This window comes from Trachinotus anak, unplaced genomic scaffold (assembly GCF_046630095.1).
Source record: "Trachinotus anak isolate AG129_WGS33_773 ecotype Australia unplaced genomic scaffold, CSIRO_AGI_Tana_v1 ptg000015l, whole genome shotgun sequence".
Classification (NCBI taxonomy): Eukaryota; Metazoa; Chordata; class Actinopteri; order Carangiformes; family Carangidae; genus Trachinotus; species Trachinotus anak.
The window spans coordinates 15725336-15752750 of record NW_027273866.1 but is presented as its reverse complement, the minus strand read 5'-3'; the positions used below and the strand labels follow the sequence as shown (position 1 = coordinate 15752750).

Genomic DNA, 27415 nt, shown 5'->3' with positions numbered 1-27415 from the left:
ATGATGCCCCACCATCCTTCCTGCTTTTTGCTGTCATTTAACAGTAGTTTTCAGTTGCAGTGAGTTGGAAATGATCAAATACATCTGTCATATCTTTTGAATTATGACTCAAAACTATACCTATAAAAAACATCCTCACAGTCAGTTTTATTTTACTCCACCCCTCTGACCTCTGTTGACCGCTGCTTCTCCTGTTTTATTTTACACATGTTGTGAACTGATTAGAAAATTTAATTAGAATGATTATTAAGTTTACCAATTACACTGTTTCCATTTCCTATAATGAATCAAAGTTCACTGCCCTTCACTGGAACAGTCTGTTCATCGTGACATAATTCGTCACCAGGACACAGTGAGGATGATGATTGACAGGTGGCTCAGCCTGTCACACGCAGGTCTGTGAAGATCCCTCTCCTCTTTTTCTAAACTCTCTGTTTTCCTGTAACTGAACCAGGATCAAAGATGGAGGTGAGCTGTTTCTTTTTCATTCTACATTTAATATCTAAATGTTTTCTTCCCTGGTGTTTAGACTTATAATCATGAAGGACTTTTTCATACCATCAAAAACCAGGGGTACAACATCAACATCGACCCCAACACCACCGCCTGCATCCCACCACACCGATGCAGTGCAGCCGTATGTTAATGACTTCATTAGTACAGTAAATAGGTCATTTTCCTGGAGAGATGCCAACAGGGACGCGGGCTGGACACGTGAGCATTATCACACACACACAAGCACACACAAATACACACACACACATCTTATTTAACTCTTGAACTGTATAATACTTACTCCACTAATATCTGCCCATAAATCTACAATCAAATAATTTATGTCAGAAAATATATAAAATAAAATAAAAAACTGAACTTCACCTTCATTCCCAATAAAAAAAACAAACTTGGACTGACAGCAGACTTGTGTTCATGAGATAAACTGGTAATGACATTCTATGTCAGTTGTAAATGTAAAGTGCCTTGAGATAATGTATATTATGATTTGGCGCTATACAAATAAAATTGAATTGAATTGAATTAAATGAATTAATAGAAATAATAGATATAAATTATACTTAAATATAATTAATATAAATTGTGTGTGTGCACAAAAATAAATCTAGATGCACTTTTCGACTTGGAGACGAAAGGATCGAAAACTGACAGCACCTAACATTTCCAGATCATTCCTGATTTACATCTATTTTTTTATTTTATTTAGGCAAAGCTTTTAGTGTGTGTGTGTGTGTGTGTATATATATATATATATATAAATTTGAAGGGAAAATGTGTTTATATTATATTTCTCCCTGTAAGGTAACTGAAAACAAATTGTTTTGGTCTCAGGGTGACACTAACCTACCTGTATTTGAACTATTTGAACAAGTCAACAATATGCAGCCCTCCCTCGTTAGTCTGACTGTCTTCTATCATTCAGTGCCTCAGGCTATGACAAACACACAGGCCTTTAATCTGTGTGGGCTCAGCTGAGCGTTTTTAAACACCTCTCAGTTTAAGAATATGTAGGCGTTACAGAAACCGCCGTGTTTAACAGCCACTCCGACCTCTAATCCTCACTGATCTCATGATTCACTGCACCGCAGCAGTTTGTGAATCAGCAGTCTGGAGTCTGACAGGACAGGAGGCCGTTTACATCGGGATCTGATTCATGTGTCTTTGGTGAGATTAAAGACAAGATTAAATCCACTGTGGAAGTTTCTTATGTAACAGCAGCAGAGAAATGAAAATCATACCCCAGCAGCTTTGTGTTGTGGGAAAACAAAGGAAACATAAGAAAATGTTCAATGTACAATAAAAATCATAATCCAAACATTACATCTCCTTCTAAGAGTATTTGCAGGTGCAAAAGGTGCTGAAACAAATAGCTAGTTAGTTGATGAACAAAAAATTTGACTCTTAATTTTAAGTTATTTTTCTTATCCTATATATTATATTAAACTTTGGGTTTGAAACTTAAATCTGACAAACCTGACACTGATTAATCAAGAAAATAATCTGCAGATGAATTGAATATTGAAAATAACTATTAGTTGCAGCCCTAGTTGCAGATTAGAAGCATATTAACATTTAATTCAACACTTGCAGGTATAAATTATCCAGCTAACTAAAACAAAATACCTGGAACTAATGCTTCACCAGAACAGTTTTCTGTTCTGTTGCCAACAGCAGCAGAACCAAGCACAAAGTTGTACAGCAGCTGCACTTCAACCAACAGTTAGTGAGAGTCAGACCTGTGACCAAGCAAATACTGACCAATATGTATTTGATTGAGAGGGGTCTGTCTGCAGACTGCAGGAGATTTGGACTTTAAGTCGTCCAAATCAGACAAGAGGATAAACCTGTGTCTTTATGATTTCATGAAGAAATTGCCACCACTGCACATAAAACATAAGTATCAAATTAATCCATTTTCTACTGCTTATCTATGTTGCTGGGGCAACAGACGTCCTTTTGCCCTGCCACGTCCTCTCTTTTCAGACTGAGAGTAAGCTGCTAACCGCCATGTGGACTGTTAAAATTGATCCATCATGTCTCATCCACAAGCTGGTGCTCTTGTCAGTGTTGGACCCTCTTGGTGAGTCACTTCGGTCGGTAAATGGGTGTTTTTACAACTTATTCCACGGGCCTGCACAGCATCTAGCAGCTACTTAGCATGGCTAGCATCGTTAGCATAGCTGTGCCATGCTTATACCCCTTTAACACTGGACCAAGCAGTTTCCTGCTTGCAGAGTTAGCCATCATATTAGCTATGTGTGTTGCATGTATAATATCTAAATACCTGAACAAACAACAGAAGAACTGAACTGTTTATCTTCCTCCATGACAGTGAATCACACCCTCCTCTTGTTACGCTGCCAGCTTCACCTTCACAGCCACAACCAGCTCTCCATCGACGGGCCACACCCACAGCTCATGGTGCCCCCACACACACAGAGGATTGTGGGTGAACTCAGCTCTCAGCCGACTTTGTGCCATAAATCATTTAATAAATCCAAACAAAACAAACGCTGTGTGTTACCGCTGAAGTCTGAGGGAGTGTGTGTCGCTGTGAGAGGTCGATGTGGAGAAAGAAAATACAGCCATGACACAGACTGCAGTCACGGAGGACTAACAGGGTGTGTGTGCATATGTGTGTGTGTGTGTGTGTGTGTGTGTGTCCCAGGGGCCCTCCAGCCCAGCCCCAGTATGAATAATGTATCATAGGGGAGGAAGATGTGTTGGAGGATCTTCTGTTCCTGGTCGTTAATCTTTCCTTCTGCTGTCTCTGTGTCTGTCATGTTTCTAACCAAGAAGACGAGGAACACGAGCATCAGAGGTAAAAAAAAAAAAAAAAAAAAATTAATATACAAATTAATAAATAAAATCAAATAAGATAAAATCAGGTCACATCACATGTTTTGCGTTGAGTCCTGCCTGCACCACCAAGACTTAGGCAAAAGATGAAAATGTAGGAAAGAAGCAGGCAGGAGACAGAGTGCTGAATCCCTGGTTGAAAGGCTAAAAAAAAATTTAATTGGTGGTCTGGTTCCTCGTTAAAAGGCCTTTGTCAGACATTTTAAAAAATTGAGGAGCTCCAGTTCTTGAAGGAAAAGGCAATTTCTACTCAAAAATCTCATGACGGAGCAAAACTGAGGCCAGCAGATTTACAGCAGTGTGGCTGCAGGCATGTGCCTGAGGAAAGACCAGCAGCAGAAAAGCCGAGTGAAGAAATTCATTTTTTTCTATGTGAATCAGGAGATAAATATTACAATTTTTTAATATTTATAAATGAGATTTCCTTGTTATCTGAACTGGATTTGGTGACTTTATAGTTTCTTTTTTTTATTTATCATTTATTAACATTTATTATGTTCTTCTCTTCGGTATATTATACAGAGATTTGTCTTCATCCTTTTACCTTCATCCTGAATTTCATTTCTTTTTTAACAAGCGAGAATGTTTAAAAAACCTACATGTCCCGATCATTTAATCAATAATCACTTATTACTACACTTGTCAATCATATATACGTTGAAACATACACTTTCATATAATTACCAAGATCATATCCATTCCTCTGTAGTGGTTTGTTCATACATTACTCTATATTACATTACCCCTCTTCACTTTCAGGTCTGGACTCCCAGTGGAACCAGACCAAACCATTAGTGTGTGGAGTTTTTTTTCCTTCCCAGTAATCATGGCTATTATTACAGCACAGTATTTCCTTACAGAGCGCTGACATTATCACACACACACTGATCTGACAGAATCATCTGATCCGTTCAGTGAAGGATAAATGTTCTGTTTTCTCCACAAACTGACGGAGAGCTGGCTCAGCTGGTGAAAGTTATCACTGCAGGACGTCCTCCTGTTAACACTGATTTGTTTGTGTTAAATCTTACACTCTGTGACTGTGTGTTGTAGGTCGACACATGGCTACAGAACAGCTGGCTGACAGTAACAGCCAACATGCAGCAGCTACAATCCACCATTTGATTGGTTTGTTCCTAACCTGATCACTGACACATTTTGTGATGGTAAACTTTGGTTTGAATACCGATGGCTTCTGCTTCTGCTCAACTGTGCAGCTGTAGCGCATCTTCATAATATAAATCTAATACATCATACAAACTATATCATCAAAAGCATTACAATAACAACTATCTTCTGTAAACAGAATTTGCAGAACATCCATCAGAGTTCCTCTCCAGAAATGTTTCACACTAGAAATCCTGATAATTAATATTTGGTTTAACATGGTTTTCCCACTTAAAAAGTAAAAAAATGTAAAACTGTGTCTGAAGCACATCTACACTTCCTGATTGAGAAACCTGGATCAGCCCTCCGCCCTGCCCACCACCTGCCTGCTCCAGGTGTCCAGGTGAACGAGCTCCTCTAACCATCAAGATGTTTGAGCCTCAGTCAGACCCAGACTCCAATGAGGAGTCTGTTTAGACCAGAATCAGAGACTAGCAGACGGATCAGAACAAAAACTTAAGTATAATGTGAAAGATGGACAAATAAGTAAATTGCTGTTTTAATGCAAAACATTTACTGACCTGCAAGCATCTGGATAATGACACACTCTAGCTTCTATCTGTTAAAACAGTGTCCTCCTCCACACAAATCTCTCTCCAGAAGTAGATTTATCTGCTGAACCTGTTGCACTAATAAGCAGCATCACAGATGTTATATCTTTACCTTTAATATCAGCTTAAATTCATTAGAAAGGAAAAGTTGTAAATTCATCCTCGATCTTATTGAAAATTAGAGCTGGAACAAACCAGAGCAACATGCAGCACAGCACGCTGACATTTACAGAAAGGTCAGCCAACACCAGTGCAACATAACCAAGAACCATTCATACAACATTAACACCACTTCCAATTGATCAGGAATAAGGAATGAGGATAATAGGAATAAGTGCAAGTGCAAGTGCATTTTCCACAATAGTTATCCTAACATGCCTCCAAATTAAAGCTCCACACAGTCTAAAGGTAGATGTCCATGTGTTTGTTGATTATAAAGCAGGTCTAGGTTCTATATTAATACTGTGAAAGTATCAAAGCCTCAGTCCACAGAGAAATGCACACAGCCTGTATTCAGAAACTGAGCCTTAAAACCAGCGTCAGGACTTCTGGAACTTTGTGATGTCACAACAAAGCAGTCACCACTGTCACCACCAAGCCTCTCAGAGCCTCTCTTCTGATTGGCTCCTGACCTGTAGTTACTAGAAGCTACAGAGAGGGGAGATGTAAAACTACCGTATTTTCCGGACTATAAGGCGCACTTAAAAGCCTTTAATTTTCTCAAAAAACGACAGTGCGCCTTATAATACGGAGCGCCTTATATATGGATTAATTCTGGTTGTGCCGACTGACCTCGAAGCGATTTTGTGTGGTACACGGTGCTCTGTCAAAATGTTTTAGTACAACTTTGGTAAACTACAAAGCCGCACCGCTTGCAGGATTACGGCTATCGTAGTCAGGAGCGTCACGGAGTAATACATACTGTGCTTCACCATAATATTACGGTGTGTGTGTATAAGGACCTATAAGGAGTTATTGCGAATACGCTAACGTTTGATTTAGCGGTATCAGACTGTGTTTTTTTTACGTGTTACAACTGAACAAGGTTGGGAGTTATTGTGAATACGCTCATTAACGTTTGAACAATGTTGAGAGTTATTGTGAACGCGTTTAATAAAGTTTGACTGACTTATCTGACTGTTTTGTTTCGCTTAATGCGCCTTATAGTCCGGTGCGCTTTATATATGAAAAAAGTTCGAAAATAGACCATTCATTGACAGTGCGCCTTATAATCCAGTGCGCCCTATAGTGCGGAAAATACAGTACACTGAAATGGTTTTTGGTTCTTAAAACCACAAATATATCTTCTGATGGAGATCAACACTTCAGATAAAATACAGGGTAAGTTCAATTCAATTCAATTCAATTATATTTGTATAGCGCCAAATCATAATATACATTATCTCAAGGCACTTTACAGGGTAAGGTCAAGACCTTACTTTGTTACAGAGAAAAACCCAACAGTTCCCACAAAGAGCAAGCGTTTGGCGACAGGGGGGAGGAAAAACTCCCTTTTAACAGGAAGAAACCTCCAACAGAACCGGGCTCGGGGTGGGCGGCCGTCTGCCTCGACCGGTTGGGTTTAGGAGAAGATAGAAAGAGGGGGAGGGGGAGGAGAGGGGAGAGAAGAGAGAGAGAGAGAGAGACCAGGAACAGCTGTGTCGGTAATGGTGTTATCAATAATATATAAGTAAGTGTAAAATATAGGACATTTAAAGCTTTTCATATGGTATATGTTGCCTTTTCACCAGTGGGACTTTCAATGGTAACAAGTTGCCTAATTACTGACATTTTGCTAACAGCTAATGTTGTACTATTTATCAGAAATCAACTCTTTGGGGCGGCCTGGTAGTCAAGTGGTTAGGGCGTGTACCATGTTGAGTGCAAGACGCTCTTAGCAGGGCAGTCACCGGTCTGACTCCCCTCATTCCCCTCTCTCTCTACCCCCTTTCCTGTCAGTCTCCACTTACCTATAATAAAGGCATAAAAAGCCCCCCCCCCCAAAAAAAAAAAAAAAAAAAGAAATCAATTCTTTGCTGCTCTAAAACAGCAGCTGCCAATGGCTTCATAGGGCCACTTACCGTGTAGACTGCCATTTTATACTGGTGTCAAACTGAAGTTTTTTCATAACTTTCATGGTATCAGATAGGAGTAGACTTGTGTACTCCCTGATACATAATCTAGTATTTTAGGCAGTATTGAGGGCATTTCCCAAATGTGGCATCAGAAAACTCTAAAAATCCTCTTCAACAGCATAAACAACAGCAACAAAACACATCAAATCTGATTGAAACTGAGAGCAGTGGTTGTTTTTATCTCAGCAACACAGACAAAAACAGTGCAGAGGCACCAAGGCCCAGCTTCAGCTGTCACATTTCAGATGTCAGACCGACTTTGAACACTCCAACAAGAAAAGATTTCAAAATACTTCCTACACAAAATCTTTCGGTGCTTTAGCACAACATCAACCAGCACAAGTTAAATGTGAGGGGAAGGATGTTAATATGATTTGTTACTGTGTATATGTCAAACAAGTGGGAGATGGTTATCCTCTCCAGAGAAAAAGAAAATCCGTCAAGAAGTCACTGGGCCAATGGGAAATGTCTTAAATCCAGGAAACACAATTAACACTACCAGTCCTCTCCACGTGTGTCTCAAAGATCAAAGACAGACAAACCAATGAAACAACGACACACAGGTTAAATCGACAGGATTTAAAAGCTTCAGCACACAGACACACAAAAGCAACAGTCAACTGAAAGTAATGGCAGCTCCTTTTCACTCCTTTCTCTCTCATCTCTCTGTTTCCGGGAACAAACACCAACTTCACAGAGATGAAACAAACAGGTCATACAGAATCTGTGTGTGTGTGTGTGTGTGTGTGTGTGTGTGTGTGTGATTTATTTCTATCGCACACATTCATACACTCTGCTCTAACGCAGAGTTCTAGAGGAAACAAAGGTCCTTTTCAAACCTCTATGATGACTGGTTTAAGTGGTTTCTGTGGGCAACAATGCTAAATGCTAAAAGCTAAATGCACCTCAGAAATAATAAAACTCTCTTTTCACATTATTTTGAATTAACATCCCAAAGATTTCAATGTAGATTACATCTAATTCTGCCTTAGTGCCTAAATTTAGTCAATTACTCACTGACTGATATGAATTTCGTTGATTTTATCCATTCTTGTAATTGAATTAACATTTATTGAACCACAGCAGCCCCACAGAGATTTAAAAAAAAAATCGTATATAATGTTATTATTACTTGAGACCTGGCTGACATATGAGCACTGTAAGTTACAAATAGATATGACAGAGCAGATCAGTGGAGGAAAGACAGAGGAGGGAGGGGAAGGTCCGGCTGAGCTGTTAAACTACAGATTTGGAAAGCTAATACTTCCAATAATTAGTCATCTCTTCTGGAGGCAATCAGACATGTTCTAATGCTCAGCCAAATGGTCTGTGTGCTCATCTATCTCTGGATTTGGATATAAATAGTGTCTTTCTCCAGTGATAATGGTAAAGTGTGCACAAGAACATTTCTATGACTGGGAAATAGCAGTCAGCTCTATTGGGCTACAGTACGTCTTCCTGTCAATTCATTCTCAACATATTTGAATGACCTTGACCTTGAACAGATATTTTCATAAAAAGCACTTCTTCTTAGTTTGAACAAATAAAATGCATTTATTGATCTAAGACCTCGTCACCACGTTGCCATGATGGCAGCCAAATAGCTGAGCGTTGCTGTTCATCTCACGACAGTTACCAGGGAGGGGTGGGAGCTCTGCTGGGAAACATGGGTCACAACTGTCTTACAAAGGACAGGAAGCCACTCAGCATCTTGGTGTCAGCTGCTCAGAGCTGGCTGGACTGCATCAGTTTGTCAGATAACTGCAACTGTGTGTGTTCAATAATTTGTTTTCCAGATAATGGTCTCTCAGCATCACTGTCACAGAAACTGGCTGACTGAACCAACTTGGATGCAAAAGTGTTGCTGGGTGTGAAAAAAAAAGATTGTTTCCAAATCACTTTTACAAAATCAATAAATCATTTCATAATTATAAAATTACCACTTTAGATTGAGCTGGAATCACATGTAAACATCCCTATAGGCAACACAGAGAAGAGTGTTAAGGGTAATCCCAACCCACAAGAAGGAGCCAATGCTCACACCTCCTGATTCTCAACAACACGTCATGCAGACCTGTACATTAGGCCAATAATCAATAATATCGAATATCTCAATATTTCCTGCCATGTGCAATATTTTTCATAATATTGGAAAATAGTAATACAATATGTAATTATAATTACAATAAAATACGGAAACAACTAAAACATATAATACAACACTTTAACTATAAACCCCCTCCTCTGGCGATAATATTATAATAATATTCATGATATTTAGGCTGCACTGTATCGAGATATTAAATTTTGGACATTGCCTAAGCCTAAAGTACATCAAGGCGGGTTTCAAACAGAGCAAATCAAAACCTAGAAACTTTATTTATATACTGTACGGAAGCAAAATATTTTTAGAAGTTGTGCAATCAACCCAGAGAAACATGCTTCAGCTGTGAGAGAAGTAGTTCAGACCTCTACATGTAACATAATTATGATACAGTGTTAGGAGGTAGGGTTTAGGGTTAGGATTAGGCTGCTCCATAGAGGAGAAAAACATGGCTGTGGAGTCTGCGATGGCTCTCAGAAGATTTCTGAGAGGTAAATTCAGAATTAGGGTTTCCTGCTCACCACAACCTCTGTCAGTAACAAGAACCAGGAAATGCACATTTGAGCAAATGATGATGAACCCTGCAGTCAGTCTGTGCTGCTGATACTGGGCTGAAACAGAAGCCAAGGACTGAGCGTTTACTGCCACACCCCGATGTCTGAGCAGATGTTATCGATACAGAGAGGGAAGAGGAAGAGGAGGATGGAGGAGAAAGAACAAGCTGAAACAAGAGCTGCTACAGGGTAAAAAATAAAGAGGATATGAGTAGGAAAATGTGAAATTGTGAAAGGAATAATGTAAAGGAGGTGAGAGGAAGAAAAGAGGGGATAACAAACAAAGGGAGGAGGAGGAGGAAAAGGGAGAATTCAAGGTGAAAATATAGGATGTTAGGATACAGGAGGAGAGGATACAGAGAACAATCAGATGAGACTGGAGGAAAAGGGAAGGAGAGATTATGAAAAGAGTGGAAAAGAGGATAATAAATAAGGAATGGAAGAACAGAGGTTTTTATTTTTTTCAAAACACTGCATGTGTGTTCTTAGTCTGTGACGGTTGGGGAGAAACCTCACGACTGAGTAAACACTTTAAACAATCAGTAACCACTTCTGCACCACATGTCCCACAAGAACGGCAATTGTCATACACACTATATGATTTTAGCTGCCGACTGTCAACACCAGCTGACCCAGACCGGCCCAGACCTGCTCCAACTTGGTGTCATCAGCCATGACGTCAAAATTATATTCATATATCATTCATACAAACAGTCATCAACAAGCCAACAACACAGTACACTCACAAGAAGGTGGACTAACATTAAGCTATAACAAGAAGCTAGGCTACCAAATACACGGGATAACATCTATTCCCACTTATTACCATATCTTTGAAGATATAACCGACTTAACGGCATAGCAAGGAAAACCAATAATATGTTCCATTTGTCAACAAGACCAGGTCCAAAGCCTGTATACTGCTGAACCTTGTCTTTCAGCTGCTGCTGCTAAAACCCTTTTTTTTTTTTTTTTTTTTTTTTAATATAACCCCGACAAAATCACCAAACACATCAGTTGAAGACAAAGACTGAGCTGTATTTACTGGAAAATTATCACTCAGACAGAAAGTTAGAACTTCATTCATGTCAACTGCCATGTAGTCAACATAGAGAGGGAAAGCCCAACCTCACACAAAACTGGCAACTCTCTTTCTCTCTACAGCAAGGAGCTAAGGTTTGTCCAAAAACAGCTTGTTTGCACCAAAATCATTATGAAAAAGCATCAACCAATGGGGAAACTCTAACAATCCGCCATCTGACCAATGGTGTAACTTGATCACTCAGTCAGTCACAAACATCAGTGTTTATAAGGCTGGCCCTGATGTTGAAGTGTAGCCAAACAGTAGTTTCAAGCAAAAAAAAAAACAAAAAAAGAAACTGCAGCAGAAAATAAGACGCTTTCATTAATTCTGCATTAAAACAGACCCCGATATGTCTCCCATTCTGTTATCTTTAGTTGTGCGCTCAGTCAAGTTTCTGCACAAAGAAGCTTTAATGTCAAATTATGTGCATGGGTTTTAAAGATGTTTGTGCCTCTGAATGGTATGAGGGGGTAGAGAGAAAACTGTCCTTTCATCTGACACAGTAAAATGTTTACATGGTATTTCTCATGGTGAGAAATTAGTGCAGACTGCACAATCAACACCGTCTGTAACAGAGAATTACAGCTGAATATGAAATAGAATTAAAATCAGCAGTTAGTTTAGTCTAAATTAATGTTTTCAAAATGTTTGACCTGCTACAAAATATGAGAGAAATGTGAGATGAACACAGATGAACACAGACCATCCCCCATTTTCAAGTGAAACAAATTACCCACTGTGTGTGAGTGTGTGTGTGTGTTTGGGGTTATAGTCTCCAGAGAGGGGCAGGATAACCCTGAACCCTGACCCTCAACATGCATTACCCACCCACCCCCCCCACACTCCCACACCCACACACCCACACTGTGGGTGATTTGTTCAGTTTAACCACGGGAGGGGGGGGCTTTCTCTCGCTCGTGCACGCACACACACACGCATGCGCGCGCGCACACACACACACACACACACACACACAGCACTATTGTATGTAGAAGGAGGTCGGGGGCCGCACTTGTTGAATTGGGGCTTCATTAATGTGTCACACTGGGTTTGAATGGTGTGAGGATATAACGTCATGTCTCTATGTGCATGTTGTAATTTGTGGTAAAACAGAAGACACATGAAGGCCTCACTCACAGGGCTCTGCAACAATTCAACATGCTACATAAAAGGTCTATTTAGTCTTAGTACAGTTTATTTCCAGAAACTATTTCTTGTTCATATGGTTAAAAAAACAAGCATCACCCTGACTGGAACTGACTTGGAGCGATCACCTCTTCAGTGTGTTTGGCAGCTAAAATAGAAAGTGCCAGACACAACCAACACATTAAACTGACTGGAATACTCATTCATAACAAAGACATCCCTGCACTAGACGATCGGTATCAGGAGGTGGTGAGAAAACTGACCGGGTCAAAAGTCTCACTAACACATGGCCACCAGTCTTGGACACAGCGGACCCCCCTGGACTGGACCTCTTCTGCCCCATTCATCATAAAGGAACTGACTACAGGATGCCCTTGTAATTTAAATGTACTCAGTCAGCCTGGTTGTGTGTGTGTGTTCCTTTTTATATTTTCTGCTGTTTTGTATCATGCTTTTAAAGTTGTGCTTCCTGGTGTTTTTGTGCGTGTTCTAAGGGACTTCAAAAACTATGAAAAAAATATATCTACATTACTATACATTTCCAGAACTTGAAGTATAAGTAAGAAAACAAAACAAGCATTCAGTGAGCAGGTTTTAGTGAAAGGGAATTTAAGGTTTAACAGTGATTCAAGCTGATTCAATTCAAAAATGATTTTGATTTTTCCTCCTTGGTTAAATTCAAGAAATCACAATACATCAACCAAACACTGTGCATCTGTAATAACACTTCCTTTATTATTTAAAAAGTGAAACATTTTATACTAATAAAATGATACTATTTCCACCAACCAGCATTTAAAAAATAAACTTAATATTTCCTACAAAGGATTTAGTAAATAAGCATATTAAGATTTTCCCATGCTTATTAGAAATTGTTTGCTGATCTTTTCCTTCACAGTGATGAACACACATTTCATTCTCAGCAGCAGTGATAGCACAGTAGTCGTACTGTCAGAGCCAGCTTCAGCTTTTCCACTGGAGGAAGTATATTCAATTTAATTTAATTTAATTATTGTGATTTAAGGTATCTTATTTTGATTATTGCTGCCAGAGCAATTAGATTACATTGTTTTTATTTATAACAGAGGAATCAATGCAAAAAGAACTTTTTACTGTTCGTGTCTGTGCTGAAAAACAGCAGGGTGTGCTGACTTGGTGACTTGCTGTACTGTAACCCCCCTGCTGTATCATCCTCTCTCCTCACTGTATCATCTCCTCCTGTGGATGCAGGGCGTTGGCTCTGCAGGGAGAAACTGTGGAGACACTGAGGCAGCGGACCGGACGAGCATGAGGCTCAAACGTGTCAGAGGTTAAAGAATGATTTCTGGTATCAGACATGTTTTAGTGGCTGTAAACTGCACACCAGCAAACACTATAGTTCGGTCGTGGCAAGCACTTAAATATAAATACATACAAGTGACAAAATAAAGGAAAAACCTGGAGCAAGGCTCACAAACACACTTTATGTTTCATTTCGTTCACCACGTCAGTACATTATTCACAGGATCTGGGTTCCTTAAGCAGGTTCTAGTAGGAGGAGGTTCTCAGGATCGTTTATGGTGTTTTAATGATTGATGGGAAGGTTCTAGGAGTTTTTTAGGTAGTTGTGGGATTGTTTAGAAAGTTTAAATGGTCACTAAAGAGGTTCTTGGGATTGTTTTAGGTTTTAGTAGTCATTAGGAAGATTCTAGTTGTTCTTTGGGAGGCGGTAGTGATAAGCGAGGAGTTTTTTTAGGGGTCCTCTAGGAGTTTCTAGGGGTTGCTTGGAGGTTTCCGTGGTCATCAGAAGGTTTTCAATGAGCCTTTAGGGAATTTTAGGGATCCTCCAGGTGGGTAAACGGACAGGAGATTTTGTGCTGATGTGATAAGACAGCATTCCTCACGACCATCAGCAAAACACACAGAGAGGATCCGATGGAAGAACCGTGTTCAATACACTGGAAGAATTTATGACGAGGACACTGAAGATGTTCATTTGGCCCATGGTAGAACATCACATTACTAACACGATTTTGTTTCAGACTGTCTGGCAGAAAAATTACATTTTAAACAGATTATTTTTATACAATAGTTATGTTTTTATGTAATGTGTCGAAAACACTTCCGGATGTGTTCTTTAAGTACTTTGCAAATGAACTTGACCTAAATTGACTTCAGTAAACACAAACGGCTCCTGGCTAATTACAGATGATCCTGAGGGAGCCTGTCCCTCTGTGCTGGGAGATCCAGTACAACCCTCACTCATTAGTCATCTCTAATATGTGACTCTGTTATTTTACGGAGGCAGGAGACAAAGGAAGAAATGTTGGAGGATACAGATCGCTGCTGAGGTCAGGGACCAAGCTCAGGAGCAAAGGGCCGGAGGGTGGCCAGAGGTAAGTTAGTGAGAAAGTTCATTTTTATGGCTCCTTTCTGTAAAACAGCTTTGAGGGTAATAGTTTAAGGCTCAGCGGTTAAGAGCTGGCAGCTTATACCTGTGTCTTCTAACAAAGTGACATAAGTGACTGTGGAGTGAGCCTCCTCTATTAATGCCAATCGTCCTAGCTGAAGCTGTGTGTCAACAAACACAGCCAGCAACATTTCACAGAGAGCCGTTGACTCGTCTGTGTGTTCACAGCCTAAACATCCCTCCTGTTTCACTGGCTGAAAAAACACCTGGTCAGCATTCAGCTCGGTTTCTGAAACTGAGGTCGTCTCATCAGAGCAGAGAGATCCCGTCTGAATCACTGAAGCCGTCCTCTACAGAGGTCTCAAAGAAGGAAACAGAAAGGATGGAGATGGCATAGTTCTTCATAGTTTGAAGCCTTTTTTAACAATTTTTTTTTTTCCGAATTCACAGTGTTAAAACCAAAAGACACACAAGAACTGAACCTGAATAAAAGTCAATAGGACACTCAGCCACATACAGCATATACACTGTAGTCAACGAGCTGTTTGGCAACCATCAAAAAACAAGGAAAAGAAGCACTTTAGTATCAGTCATGACACTGACTCATTTTGTCATTGCTTTGCTATCAAAGCCTCGTGTAGGCTGTGTTTGTGAAATGCCCAATGCACCAAGATAGGAGAAAAAATCTGTCTGTTTATGTACAGTACAATAGCAGTACTGTAAATTCAAATGTGGACAGAAAGCGCCAGTATTACAGTGTGTTTAATCTTTTTTTAGAAATACTGGACAAAGAAATCCTCTCAGGTGAAAAAAATGGAACAGAGGCCAACTTGACAGCAATGCCAACTTGGGTGTGGGTGGGATTTTGGCTCTCGTTCACAATCACCATGTCCACTTAACCAGCTGCAAGTCACTGAATGGCCAGTATACACTCAACTGTGATGTAAGTTTAGATGCAAGGAAAGCTGCACACTTTTCCTCCGTCTTTGTCTCAGTGTGGATTTAATCCCATAAGTATCTGTAACAGGAGAAGCCTACAGCCACTGTAGCCTTCCCCACCTTTCCTCCAACATCTACACACCTCTGCTTCTCTGCAGCCACTCAACCCGCTTTATAGTTGCATCACATCCTGTGGCGTGGAAAATGGAGACAGTGAGCTGGGCTGTACTCACCACTAAAACTTCCAGCTCCTCACAATCAACATGAAAATGTTATTTTCAACATATTTCAACTTCCAATTCCCTTCATTCCCTTTGACTTTGTACGTTGGAAGCTAATTTTACCCTGCTGCCATCTTAACAGTCAGTAAAAAAAAAAAAAAAAAAAAAAAAAAAAATGGAGGAAGCCATCTGGGAAACCTCCTTTTAAGAAGCTTTGAAGAATCACAGCATAGTAGCCTATCAAGCAGCTTCTTTAATAGCAGAACTGTTCAATGCCTCATCACAAAGGCAGTTATTAGACTGACTTTGTGCACAAAACCTGCTCCACCCAGTCTCTGATCAGCAACAACAGACACAGCTGATGAAAAGGAACGTTTTCCTCTTAGACAAACACCGAGGAAAATCAAAGCCAGTTTTTACAACCTCAAAAAGCCCAAACTCTTTATATTATTTGACTCATTTCTCTTTTCTTAGCTCTCATATTGAATCTGGACACAAATAAAACAAAAGACTTTTCTTTTTTTGATTAGCTTTTAAAAACCAAAGCTGTGAAAGAGCCATCTCATCTGTGAGCAATGCAAACCGTCCCAATTCCATCCACTTATTTCCTCATTTCCCTGCCTTGCTTCCTCTAGGTTATTAAGGAATAAGCAGGGAGTAAAGACAAACAGGTTGCATCTCTTAAGTCTGAAAAAAATCCACGTATGAAAGAAGATCAGAGGTGTCATTTAAGACATAAGTCGTCACTGTTTTCCAAATCAGGTCAGAAATACTCACAAGTAAACACGCAGCTGCAGGAAGCAGGATTTCCTAGTTTAAGGATCATTCAAGTTAATTGCAGCCTGAGTTATTGTTGTCGTCAGTAATAAAAACATTAACTGGCCAAGCTGTTAGCTAAGCTCTGGAAACATGGAGACATTACCGAAAAGACGTGACAGACTAAGAAACAGGTTTATAAAAAACTTTTTTGATAGGAAAAACAAGTGTGATCAGTATATTCAACCAAACCTTTACCTAAACACAGGTGTGTGCACAGGGTTCCAGTGCAACAAAGGATTATTATAGAAATAAATAATTACCACCTTTTCAGATATAACATTAATTTTAGGGGAAAAGAGCAGGTGTGTGATGTGACTCAGCAAAACTAAATGGACAACTAAATAAGTAAACAGGAGGAAATGCGTCAGGATGTGTCTGATTCATGTCAGAAAGGTCTCCCTGATCACATCAGGGCTTCAGCTGGTGCTGATTAATAGTAAGAGCAGCATGTCACAGAAAACTGAGTTTTTCCAAAGTCAGGAAAAGTCAAGATAAATGGCTCAGTCAGAGTAAAAGTCTTTTTAGTGGTGCATCCCCATCATCATGCTTCAACCTTTATGAGATCATATTAAACCACCTCCACAGCTCCTGATTGTAGTGATTCTCTGTAACAGCAGACCTGTGACCCCACCTCAAAGTGTGGCCTTTCAAAACAGCCGTCAACACTTTAACCTTTGGATGTGGTAGGACATCACGTCCTAAACAAAACAGGGTTGTTTCTTAAAATCTCAGTCATCCCTGTTTCCTCAAAGTCTGAACTCTGAATGTCAACAAAGCTGAGATCAGGTCAGAAATGCTCACTTGTAAACAATGATTAGAAACCACCACTGCAGGAAGTAGGATTTCCCTCACACGCAGGAAACAATATGAGGATTTGAACCCAGGGAACCGGTAAGGCAGCCCAGTATGAAGCATCGCAGCAGACTGGGAATAGAGATGAGAGGTGTTGGCCTCTTTCTGTATGCAGCAGGCAGAGCGAGCTCTTCTGCAGAGCAGGCCTCCATAACAAAAGCTCAGAGAGAGAGTGAGGGAGAGGGAGAGAGAGAGACTGGGAGTCACCTCCTTCTGCTTCTGTCTCTCTCTTTATTTTCTTTCCTTGCATCATTCTGCAAGCATTAGCATCAGACAGCTCATTGAATCAGCATTCCATGAAGGATTAGCCTCAACACACACACACACACACACACACACACACACACACACACACACACACACACACACACACACACACACGCACACACACGCACACACACACTTCACTCTTTACTAAATACAAAACAGAAGGGAGGCTGCACAGAGCAGCAGAGAGAGAGTACATACCACATCTCTCTTCTTCTTCTCCTTTAGTCCATGTCGTTTCCTTCTTTTCTTCCTCTTTTCTGTTGGATGTTGGAGGATGCAGAGAGAGAGTGAGAGAGTGAGGGAGGGAGGTGCCTTTGATGTTGATGGTGGCAATACCACTGCAGAGAGAGAGAGAGAGAGAGATGGTGCTAACAGAGAGGAGGCTAAAGCTAAACTAGCCACCAGCTCCCAGTATGGGACGGTGGGATGGACGGATGGGAGGGATGATGGTGATGATGCGGCACCTTTCAGTATGGAAACTGAGGGAGAGAGAGGCAGAGAGAGAGAGCGGGGTGCCCTGTTACCTTGGAAACTGAGATGATGTGATGGAGAGGGTGGAGTTGAGCTCTGATTGGCTGACTGGGTGTGGTGCTCCCCTTCCTGAGGGAGGAGGGGGAGGTGGGGGAGGATGACAGAGCAAAGGCTGGGATGTGAGAAGCAGCTGCTCTCTCTTTTTCTGTGACAGAGGAGAAAACGCTGCACAGGGACAACAGGAAGTCATTAGCACCCACAACTGGTGACTCCTGGAAATGCAGAGAAACATCGTACTGTATTCATAAGATCAATTAGCTATTTACACTTACTAATACACATAGTAAAATAGATGTTTTAATTTAATCCTTTTTTTTTTTAGATCCATCACCTTATAATACATATAATTTAACATTAAAATACATCCAGAACAACATAAAACACAGTTTACTAACAGTGTTACGATAAAAGTACCATAAAACAACAAGCACCAGATCATTCATGTCATTTACATTTCAGTTTTCCTATAGTTTCCTCATAATTTATAATTGATACACAACTTTAAATTTACAGCAGGTTCCTGGAGAGAATGATGTCATTTGTTAGACACAACTGAATCAGCAGATTGTCTTTTAGTTTCCTGTGGTGATCTATGACTCACACATCTAGTTTAAGTGGCACACAGTACCCATTTAAAATGATGATTGTGTTTTGAGTAAATACATTATGGGCAGCCACAACGGATTAAAATGAACTAAATGTTACAGAAGGTTTTAGCTAAACTTTTATTCTCAACTTAAACGTAATCACATAACTGTAACTGCATCATTAACAATTCAAAAGATTTGACTTGTTGGAAATTCAGATAAATAATGAAAATAAAACATTCAAATAAAATATAAATGTACACTACTAAATTAAAAGATATCTGACATGTTCTAAAAGAGCACAATTATGTAATAACTTACAACTATTCATTCTTACTAATTTATGAGGTAATTTGATTTATTAATTTGGTATTAATTACAGAGACTGTAAAGACTGTGGTGAATTGTACTCTTTCAGTTAGTTATTTCCAACTCCATTGCTGATTTTTAAATCATTTGCAGAATCTGTCATATCTGTTACATTACTAAACAAAAACCAAATTTATTTCTTTTTTCTCCATAATAAAAGACCAATCCATTAAAAAACCAAAACAAAGAATCATTCCCCAGAGATAACAGACGAGGTAGTTTGTTTAAAGCTGCAACTATTACGAATTAATTGAAAAATCAAAGAGTCAGTCAACAGAAAATGCAAAGGCTGATCCCTGCAGCCCTGAGGAGTCCTCTACCTGATCCGTGATCCATGTAAACCATATTCAGACAGAAAACTATTATTAACACTGTGGTTTAGTTTCATACTTGATGGTCGTTATTCACTGAGACATTTACATCCATATTGCCCAGTAGCTGATCAACATCTTAAATTCTGCTTGAATCAAAACTCATCTCGACCACTGCTCTCCGTGCTGCATTAGTCCAGAGAGGTTAATGATCCCTGAAGAGACGAGCTCATCTGTCTCATGTTAAACTCTGCGCCATCTTGTTTGGCCTGGTCCCACAGAGACGCTGCTGGAAGGCGCGCTGTTCATCTCCCCGCGACTCCGTCCTCTCTTCCGAGCCGCTGGCTCTGAACACCGTCGCCGGTTGGTGTTTATTACACATCATAAATTGTTGTATTTCACTTCTGTCCGGCACAAAGTCACTGAACACACGGACATAAATGTTCGTCTCTGACCGAACAGACCGGAAGTGGCGGGTAAAGATGACCCACCTAGCTTAGCGACTCAAGCTAGCAGATGCTAAACGCTAACGCTAAAGTTCATCAGTGCATCAAACCTGGAGGATGGACCCAGTTTACCTGCCCGTGGCTCCCGCGGTTCGCTCTCACGGTGTTTGCTCTCCTTCCGTGGCCAGAGGGACAGTTCCGCTTCTTCCTCTCACTGTAGTTAGAACCATGGCGGCGGTCGAAAGGTCGGAATCATGTCCTTTCCTGACCACTTGTCCTTGACCTCCATGAAAACGTGACGGGGTCAAGGAAACATGTGAAGGAGGATCCTTAAGGACTTAGGAAAGGAAAACCGAGAGTCCGGCTGCACCAACACTATGGAGTCTATAGAAAAAAAACTTTATTTATAACAGGGGCCATAAATACTCCTGTCCTAACCACTAAACAAAGCAAACATGGCTGAAACGTGGAAATTAGATAACACGATTAGAGAGAACTGAGCCATAAAAATAATAATTAAATAAAAATAAGGGGCCACAATAAATTATGTGCAGACATAAGAATATGGAGTTTCTTAGCATTGTCGCTTTTGACATTTTTATAAGCTAGATTTGTTAAATAAAGAAAAGAAATTTCAGTGCATTCTACAATGGGAGGGGATTTAGTGAAATGACATTTATGAATGTAGTATTTTGTTATGATGATATTGTTAACTAGAAATTAAATATGTTTGTTCTTCAAGATGATTTCAAAGAGAGAAAAAAAATCTGTATTTATGGATATGGAGCACAATTGATCAAGTAGGGATTTTCATAAATTTTGGATTGTGTCACAACAAATAGGTGCTCTGTTGTTTCTTCATTTGTGGGTTTGCCATGAAACTGCACGTCGCTTTGTGTCGGTGTGGTTTGATCAGATTTGACTGACAGGGACCAAACAACCCACCAGTGTCATCTGTGTCTGACCTTCACAGCTTGATCCTGACTGATTCACTGCACAGGTCAAAGCTGGTCTCTTTCAGAACTGAGCAACAGCACCATCTGCTGACAAATCACAGCAAATTCAACATACACACACAAATACAGCTGACATAATGCAGCTGCTTAAAACTCTGGACTGAAACCTTCTGCCTAGTTGATATTTCTGCTACTAGCAGCAGAAGGGCTGATGGACCTTTTCACAGCACATATTCTCCCCATGAGCACAGGTGAGTACAAAGAGCACACCTGAATGTCATTCTGTGACTGATATTAAAGATGTTCTCAGTGTGAAGGTATATTCTACCTGTTTCAAGCACCATTGCACAGCTATAAAGATTTATGATGATAGATTTTTTTGGGCTGAAGATAACAAATATTTTCATTATTGATTAATCTTCTCACTCTCAATCGATTAATCACTTAGTCTATAATATTTCAGAAAATTTTGAAAAATGTCCGCCCTTGCTTATCATTATCCAAAATGGTGTCTTTAAATGTCTTGACTCATCTAAAACCCAAAGATACTCAGTTTAGTTTGATACAAAACAAAATTTGAATTACTTCAACAACTAATTGATTACACCACAAACATTATGAGGTCAGATTTTGTCAAACTTGACTCAGTTGATGAATTCAGTTGATAAATAAATCCACCAAAAGCTTTCATAATGTTTCACATTTTAATTTGGCCCATTGTTTCGTCCACATTAAGTATTCATAAAACCCAAGCGGCTTTTCTCTCCCGTAGTTTGTGCTTCTCCTCTCTCTCACCCTCTCTCTCTCTCGATAACTTCATGCCATTAACTTTGTTTTTTTTTTCTCTCCCGTAGTTTGTGCTTCTCCTCTCTCTCCCTCTCTCTGTCCTCATTCTGCAGGTCTCTCTGCCTCGGGAGCAGCAGGATCCAGATCCACCACTACTCATCTTTACTATTAACCACTGTTACCTGTCATCATTATTATTGATAACACCATTACCTACACAGCTGTTCCTGGTCTCTCTCTCTCTCTCTCTCTCTTCTCTCCCCTCTCCTCCCCCTCCCCCTCTTTCTATCTTCTCCTAAACCCAACCGGTCGAGGCAGACGGCCCCCCCCCCCACCCTGAGCCCGGTTCTGTTGGAGGTTTCTTCCTGTTAAAAGGGAGTTTTTCCTCCCCCCTGTCGCCAAGCGCTTGCTCGTTGTGGGAACTGTTGGGTTTATTCTGTAACAAAGTAAGGTCTTGACCTTACCCTGTAAAGTGCCTTGAGATAATGTATATTATGATTTGGCGCTATACAAATAAAATTGAATTGAATTGAAATTGAATTGAGTACGACACTGACTACCCCAGTACAAGCCTGTTAAAAGCTTAAAGGTTCTGTAAATGACTGACTGTCTCTGCCACTAGATGTCACGCTAAACCATCTCAATAAAGCCAGACCAGTACTGGCTTCATGGTTGGACTGGGAGAGAAATTCAGTCTTGGACTGGCTGCATGAATGACACTGATGAAGCTGTTAAAGACGCTGAAGGAGCAGGTAAAAACTTTTAAAACTCGAATTAGCTGAGGTGACGCCTAACAAAGAGCTAGCGGGTAGACGCCAAGCGCAGATGGCTAGTCAACTGAGACAAAACCTTAGTTGTGCATTAATTTAAGCCTTGATAAGATGAAATGGGTAAGTTAAAAATAAATAAAAATCTACCCACCCTTTTGTTGTCATGAAGGAGGGAATTAGCTATAGAGACCAAAACCCTTTGACTTTTTTGTACCAGGCTATAAACATGTTTATTCCTGCTGTAGAGTTGGACATTTTAACATGGGAGGCTATGGGGATGGACACACTGTTAGAGTAAGACTCTAGTGGTCATTAGAGGAACTGCAGGTTTGGGCTCTTCAGTGTTTGCCTCATTTTTCAGCTCCAGAAGTTGCCACTTGAGACAGACCCAACAAACTTCACCAATGACTCCCGGTGGCCTGACAGTTGAAACCCAGTTCTGCAAAGTATTCTGTGTTGCTCATTAAGATTGTGGCTTTCAGTGCAAGGTAATAACTGAAGGCTGTTCAGATGAGCGTATCAGCATTTTCTACAAACTCAGATCTTTTATCTGGACAGCTGTGGTTGAATATGATATTTGTGTGCAAGTGTGTGTGTATAACATTGATTAGCTCACAAAAAGTTCACCTTTTGGGGTATATTCTGTGTCAGGTGAACAGTCAGTTGTTGAAGTTCATGTGTTGGGCAGGAAAACTGAGCAAGTGAAAGATCTGAGCGACCTTAATAAGGGCCAAACCATGATGGATAGATGACTGGGTCAGAGTATCTCCCAAACAGCAGGTCATGTGGAGTGTTCCTGGTTTGCAGTGGTCAGTGTCTACTAACAGTGGTAAAGGAAGGAGAACCAGTCAACCAGCGACCAGGTCATGGTGGCCCAAAGCTCAGTCATGCACATGGGGAGTGAAGGCTGAACGCGTGATCGTACAGAGGAGCTACAGTAGTACAAAATACTGAACTGCCAAAGAGCTGAAGAGCTCGTTATGGGCCATGGTTCACCTTAATAATCTATGCAGCATTTTCCTAATATCCCCCAGGGATTGCACTTGGTTAGAGTGAAACTGATCAACTATTTTCAACCTACAGCTGCATCTGAACTGAAACAGATCTGCTGCAACATCCTGCTGAACATTAAGAGTCAGTATTTGAAGCTCCAACCCCCACCTGACTTGTCTGAGACAAACCAAGAAACAGGTGAAAAGTGAAAAACTACAACACTGCTGCTTCAACCTGCTGACACTCCACACACTGAAGGTGAGTTTGACCAAAACCAGGACTCAGAGTCAAAGTGAACTTCAGTGAAGTTAGTGGAGGGGGGAGGGGAGCCATGACTGACTGGACTTTGTGTCTGCTGTGTTTTCAGCTTCACTCACAGACTAAATGGCTTCCAGATCAGAGGAGGATCTCTGCTGTCCGGTCTGTCATCAGGTCTTTGGGATGTGGTGGAACAGGAGATTCACATCTTGGATGTGCAGCCAACAAATCTGCAGCAACTGTGTGATGCTGTCATGTCAATATGGACCAAAATCTCTGAGGAATGTTTCCAGCACCTTGTTGAATCTATGCCACAAAGAATTAAGGCAGTTCTGAAGGCAAAAGGGGTCCAACCCGGTACTAGCAAGGTGTACCTAATAAAGTGGCCAGTGAGTGAATATATATGAACAATTTTCTCTTTGATGTGATGAAGCCAAGATGATTATGTGTGTAAAAATGTTTTCATTCATTGAACATCCTCTACAAAAACAAGACAAAAGTTACGAAAAAAACTGCTGCTGAAAAAAAAAAGCTGACACTGAACTCCATTCAAAAAACACTGAATTATGAGAGAACTGCTGCTGAAACAAGCAAAATTAAAGACAAACATCAACACAAAAAGCTTTTCTGAACAGTCGGATGCTGCTCTTTATTTTTGGTTGAACACAGTTCATCAAACAGAAATAATTATTTCATTAAGGTGGAAAGTTACAAAGTACATTTACTCAAATACTGCACTTCAGTAGAAGTTTGAGGTATTTGTAGTTTCCTTGACTATTTTCTTCTCATCCCTCTTCATGTTTCTACTTCACAGTAATATTGTGTTTTTTACTGCTCCACATTTATCTGACACATTTAGTTTCTTCTGACTTTACAAACAAAGATTTTTACAAACAGAAACAAAACAGAGCTGCTGCACCAAATATTTCAAGCAATAAATCAACTTGTGTTACAGGAGAAGCAGCAGCTTTTATCAGAGGAGGTTTGACAAAGCTCCACCTCTCATCTGACTCACCTGAGACAAACCAGGAAACAGTTTGTTCCTGTTCACTAAAGAGACACAGAGTGAAGAAGAGACGATCAGATTCACCTTCAGACCAAACCAACAACTTCCTGTGAGTGAGTCCAGCTACAGGAGAGAAAAGAGGAAAACTACAACACTGCTGCTTCAACCTGCTGACGCTCCACACACTGAAGGTGAGTTTGACCAAAACCAGGACTCAGAGTCAAAGTGAACGTCAGTGAAGTTAGTAGAGGGGGGAGGGGAGCCATGACTGACTGGACTTTCTGTCTGCTGTGTTTTCAGCTTCACTCACAGACTAAATGGCTTCCAGATCAGAGGAGGATCTCTGCTGTCCGGTCTGTCATCAGGTCTTTACAGATCCTGTTGTTCTGTCATGTAGCCACAGCTTCTGTAAAGACTGTCTGAAGAGCTGGTGGAGACAGAAACCACAACGACTGTGTCCAGTTTGTCAGAGAAGATCTTCAAAAGAACATCCACCTTGTAACCTGGCGTTAAAGAACCTGTGTGAGTCCTTCTTACAGGAGAGAGATCAGAGATCTTCAGAGGCTCTCTGCAGTCTGCACTCTGAGAAACTCAAACTCTTCTGTCTGGACCATCAGCAGCCAGTGTGTGTCGTCTGCAGAGATTCAGAAAAACACACCAACCACAGATTCAGACCCATCGATGAAGCTGCTCCACAACACAAGAAGAAACTTCAGGAAACTCTGGAGCCCTTAAAGAAGAAGTTAAAGGGTTTTAAACAAGTTCAAGTGAAGTTTGATCAAACAGCAGAACACATTAAGGTCCAGGCCCGACACACAGAGAGGCAGATTAAGGAGCAGTTTAAGAAGCTTCACCAGTTTCTAGAAGAGGAAGAGGAGGCCAGGATGGCTGCACTGAGGGAGGAAGAGGAGCAGAAGAGTCAGATGATGAAGGAGAAGATGGAGGCTCTGAGCAGAGAGATAGCAGCTCTTTCAGACACAGTCAGAGCCACAGAGGACGAGCTGAGAGCTGAAGACGTCTCATTCCTGCTCAACTACAAGGCTGCAGTGGACAGAGTCCAGCAGCGCCCCCTGCTGGATGATCCCCAGCTGGGCTCAGGAGCTCTGATAGACCAGGCCAAACACCTGGGCAACCTGACCTTCAACATCTGGAGCAAGATGAAGGACATGGTCTCCTACAGTCCTGTGGTTCTGGACCCAAACACTGCTGGTCCAGGACTCATCCTGTCTGAAGATCTGACCAGTGTGAGACGAGGAGAAGAAGAACAGCAGCTTCCTGACAATCCAGAGAGGATTGATCTTTACAGCTCTGTCCTGGGCTCTGAGGGTTTTAACTCAGGGACTCACAGCTGGGATGTTGAGGTTGGAGACAATACAGGCTGGAGACTGGGTGTGTTAGCAGAGTCTGTGCAGAGGAAGGGAAACATACGGTCTGGATCATGGGGAATATTGTTCATTGGAGGTGAATACTCAGCACGGTCACCATCAGCTTCACTCACTTTTCTCTCAGTGAAGAAGAAGCTCCAGAGGATCAGAGTGAATCTGGACTGGAACAGAGGAAAACTGTCGTTCTCTGATCCTGATACTAACACACACATACACACCTTCACACACACTTTCACTCACAAGATGTTTCCATACATTTTAAATGGGGATTTCCTCCCAGTGAAGATGTTTCCTCTGAAGGTCTCTGTGACAGTGGAACAGAGCAGTTAGAGATAAAGAGGATGATTATATTTATAATGTGGTTTATTTCTTAAAGGGAAAAGTCAGTGAATTGAACCTGTTAAACTGCACCTGTCCTCCTGCTGCCTCATTATTCCAAAGCTTCATTTATTTCTCTTTCACTTCTCACTGCTTTTTATTTCCTTTTTCTTCTTCTGTGGTTTCACAATCTGCTTTTTTCTTTCTGTTGTCGACCTTTTCATATGTGTAAAATGATTTCACTCATTTTCTGACCTTAAGATTTGCTTTGTTTTGATTGATACTGAGTCATTTTATATTATTGTTGTTTTTATTATTGTGACTTTGTGTGGAGCCATGAAGACCAGCAAACATAAATTTATCAATAACTTCATGTTTGATCAGCTGATCATTGATCAGATTCAACAAACTTTATTTTCAGTTCTGGTCCAGATGATCAGGTTTCAGACATGAAAAGTGATTCATGTTTAATTACAGATGTGAAATGATCCAAAATATGTCAACAATTTTCTCTGATGTGATGAAGCCAAGATGATTCTGTGTGTAAAAGTGTTTTCACTCATTCAACATCCTCGACAACAACAACAACAACAACAACAGCTGATTTCAGTGTAAACATGTCAGTTCATCATAAATGCTGAATGTTCATTCATTCCTGTTTTTCATCAACATAATTAAATATTGTCTTGACTTGTTGTCATGTTGTTTTTCTGCTTCATGTTTAAACTCCATTGTTCACTGAACTCCATTCAAAAAACACTGAATTATGAAAAAACTGCTGCTGAAACAGAAAAAATAAAGACAAACATCAACACAAAGAGCTTTTCTGAACAGTCGGATGTTGCTCTTTATTTTGGTGGAACACAGTTCATCTTCTCATCCCTCTTCATGTTTCTACTTCACAGTAATATTGTGTTTTTTACTGCTCCACATTTATCTGACACATTTAGTTTCTTCTGACTTTACAAACGAAGACTTTTACAAACAGAAACTAAACAGAGCTGCTGCAACAAATATTTCCAGCAATGAATCAAAACTCTGGAATGAAAATCAACCTGAGTTACAGGTGAAGCAGCAGCTTTTATCTGAGGAG

General features: G+C 40.5%; 2 protein-coding genes across 4 annotated transcripts in view; one reads left to right on the top strand and one right to left on the bottom strand.

Moving 5' to 3' along the window:
* Positions 1–20768, bottom strand: part of akap6 (A kinase (PRKA) anchor protein 6) — a 193083-nt gene extending 172315 nt beyond the window's left edge. For 2 of the 3 annotated variants that reach the window (XM_071498843.1, XM_071498845.1), the window contains exons 1-3: positions 19983–20768; positions 18131–18302; positions 17805–17944 (exon numbers count right to left, since the gene is read on the bottom strand). The gene's annotated coding sequence lies outside the window, so the exon portion shown is untranslated. The remainder of the gene's footprint in view (positions 1–17804; positions 17945–18130; positions 18303–19982) is intronic. The other variant, XM_071498844.1, reaches the window with a different exon arrangement.
* Positions 18347–27012, top strand: LOC139633283 (nuclear factor 7, brain-like). The gene is made up of 6 exons (XM_071498860.1): positions 18347–19767; positions 22215–22344; positions 22724–22850; positions 23446–23613; positions 23723–24810; positions 24920–27012. Exon 6 carries the CDS (start codon positions 24937–24939, stop codon positions 26332–26334), a length of 1398 nt encoding a protein of 465 aa, XP_071354961.1. The 5' UTR covers positions 18347–19767; positions 22215–22344; positions 22724–22850; positions 23446–23613; positions 23723–24810; positions 24920–24936; the 3' UTR covers positions 26335–27012.
* The last annotated feature ends 403 nt before the right edge of the window (positions 27013–27415 follow it).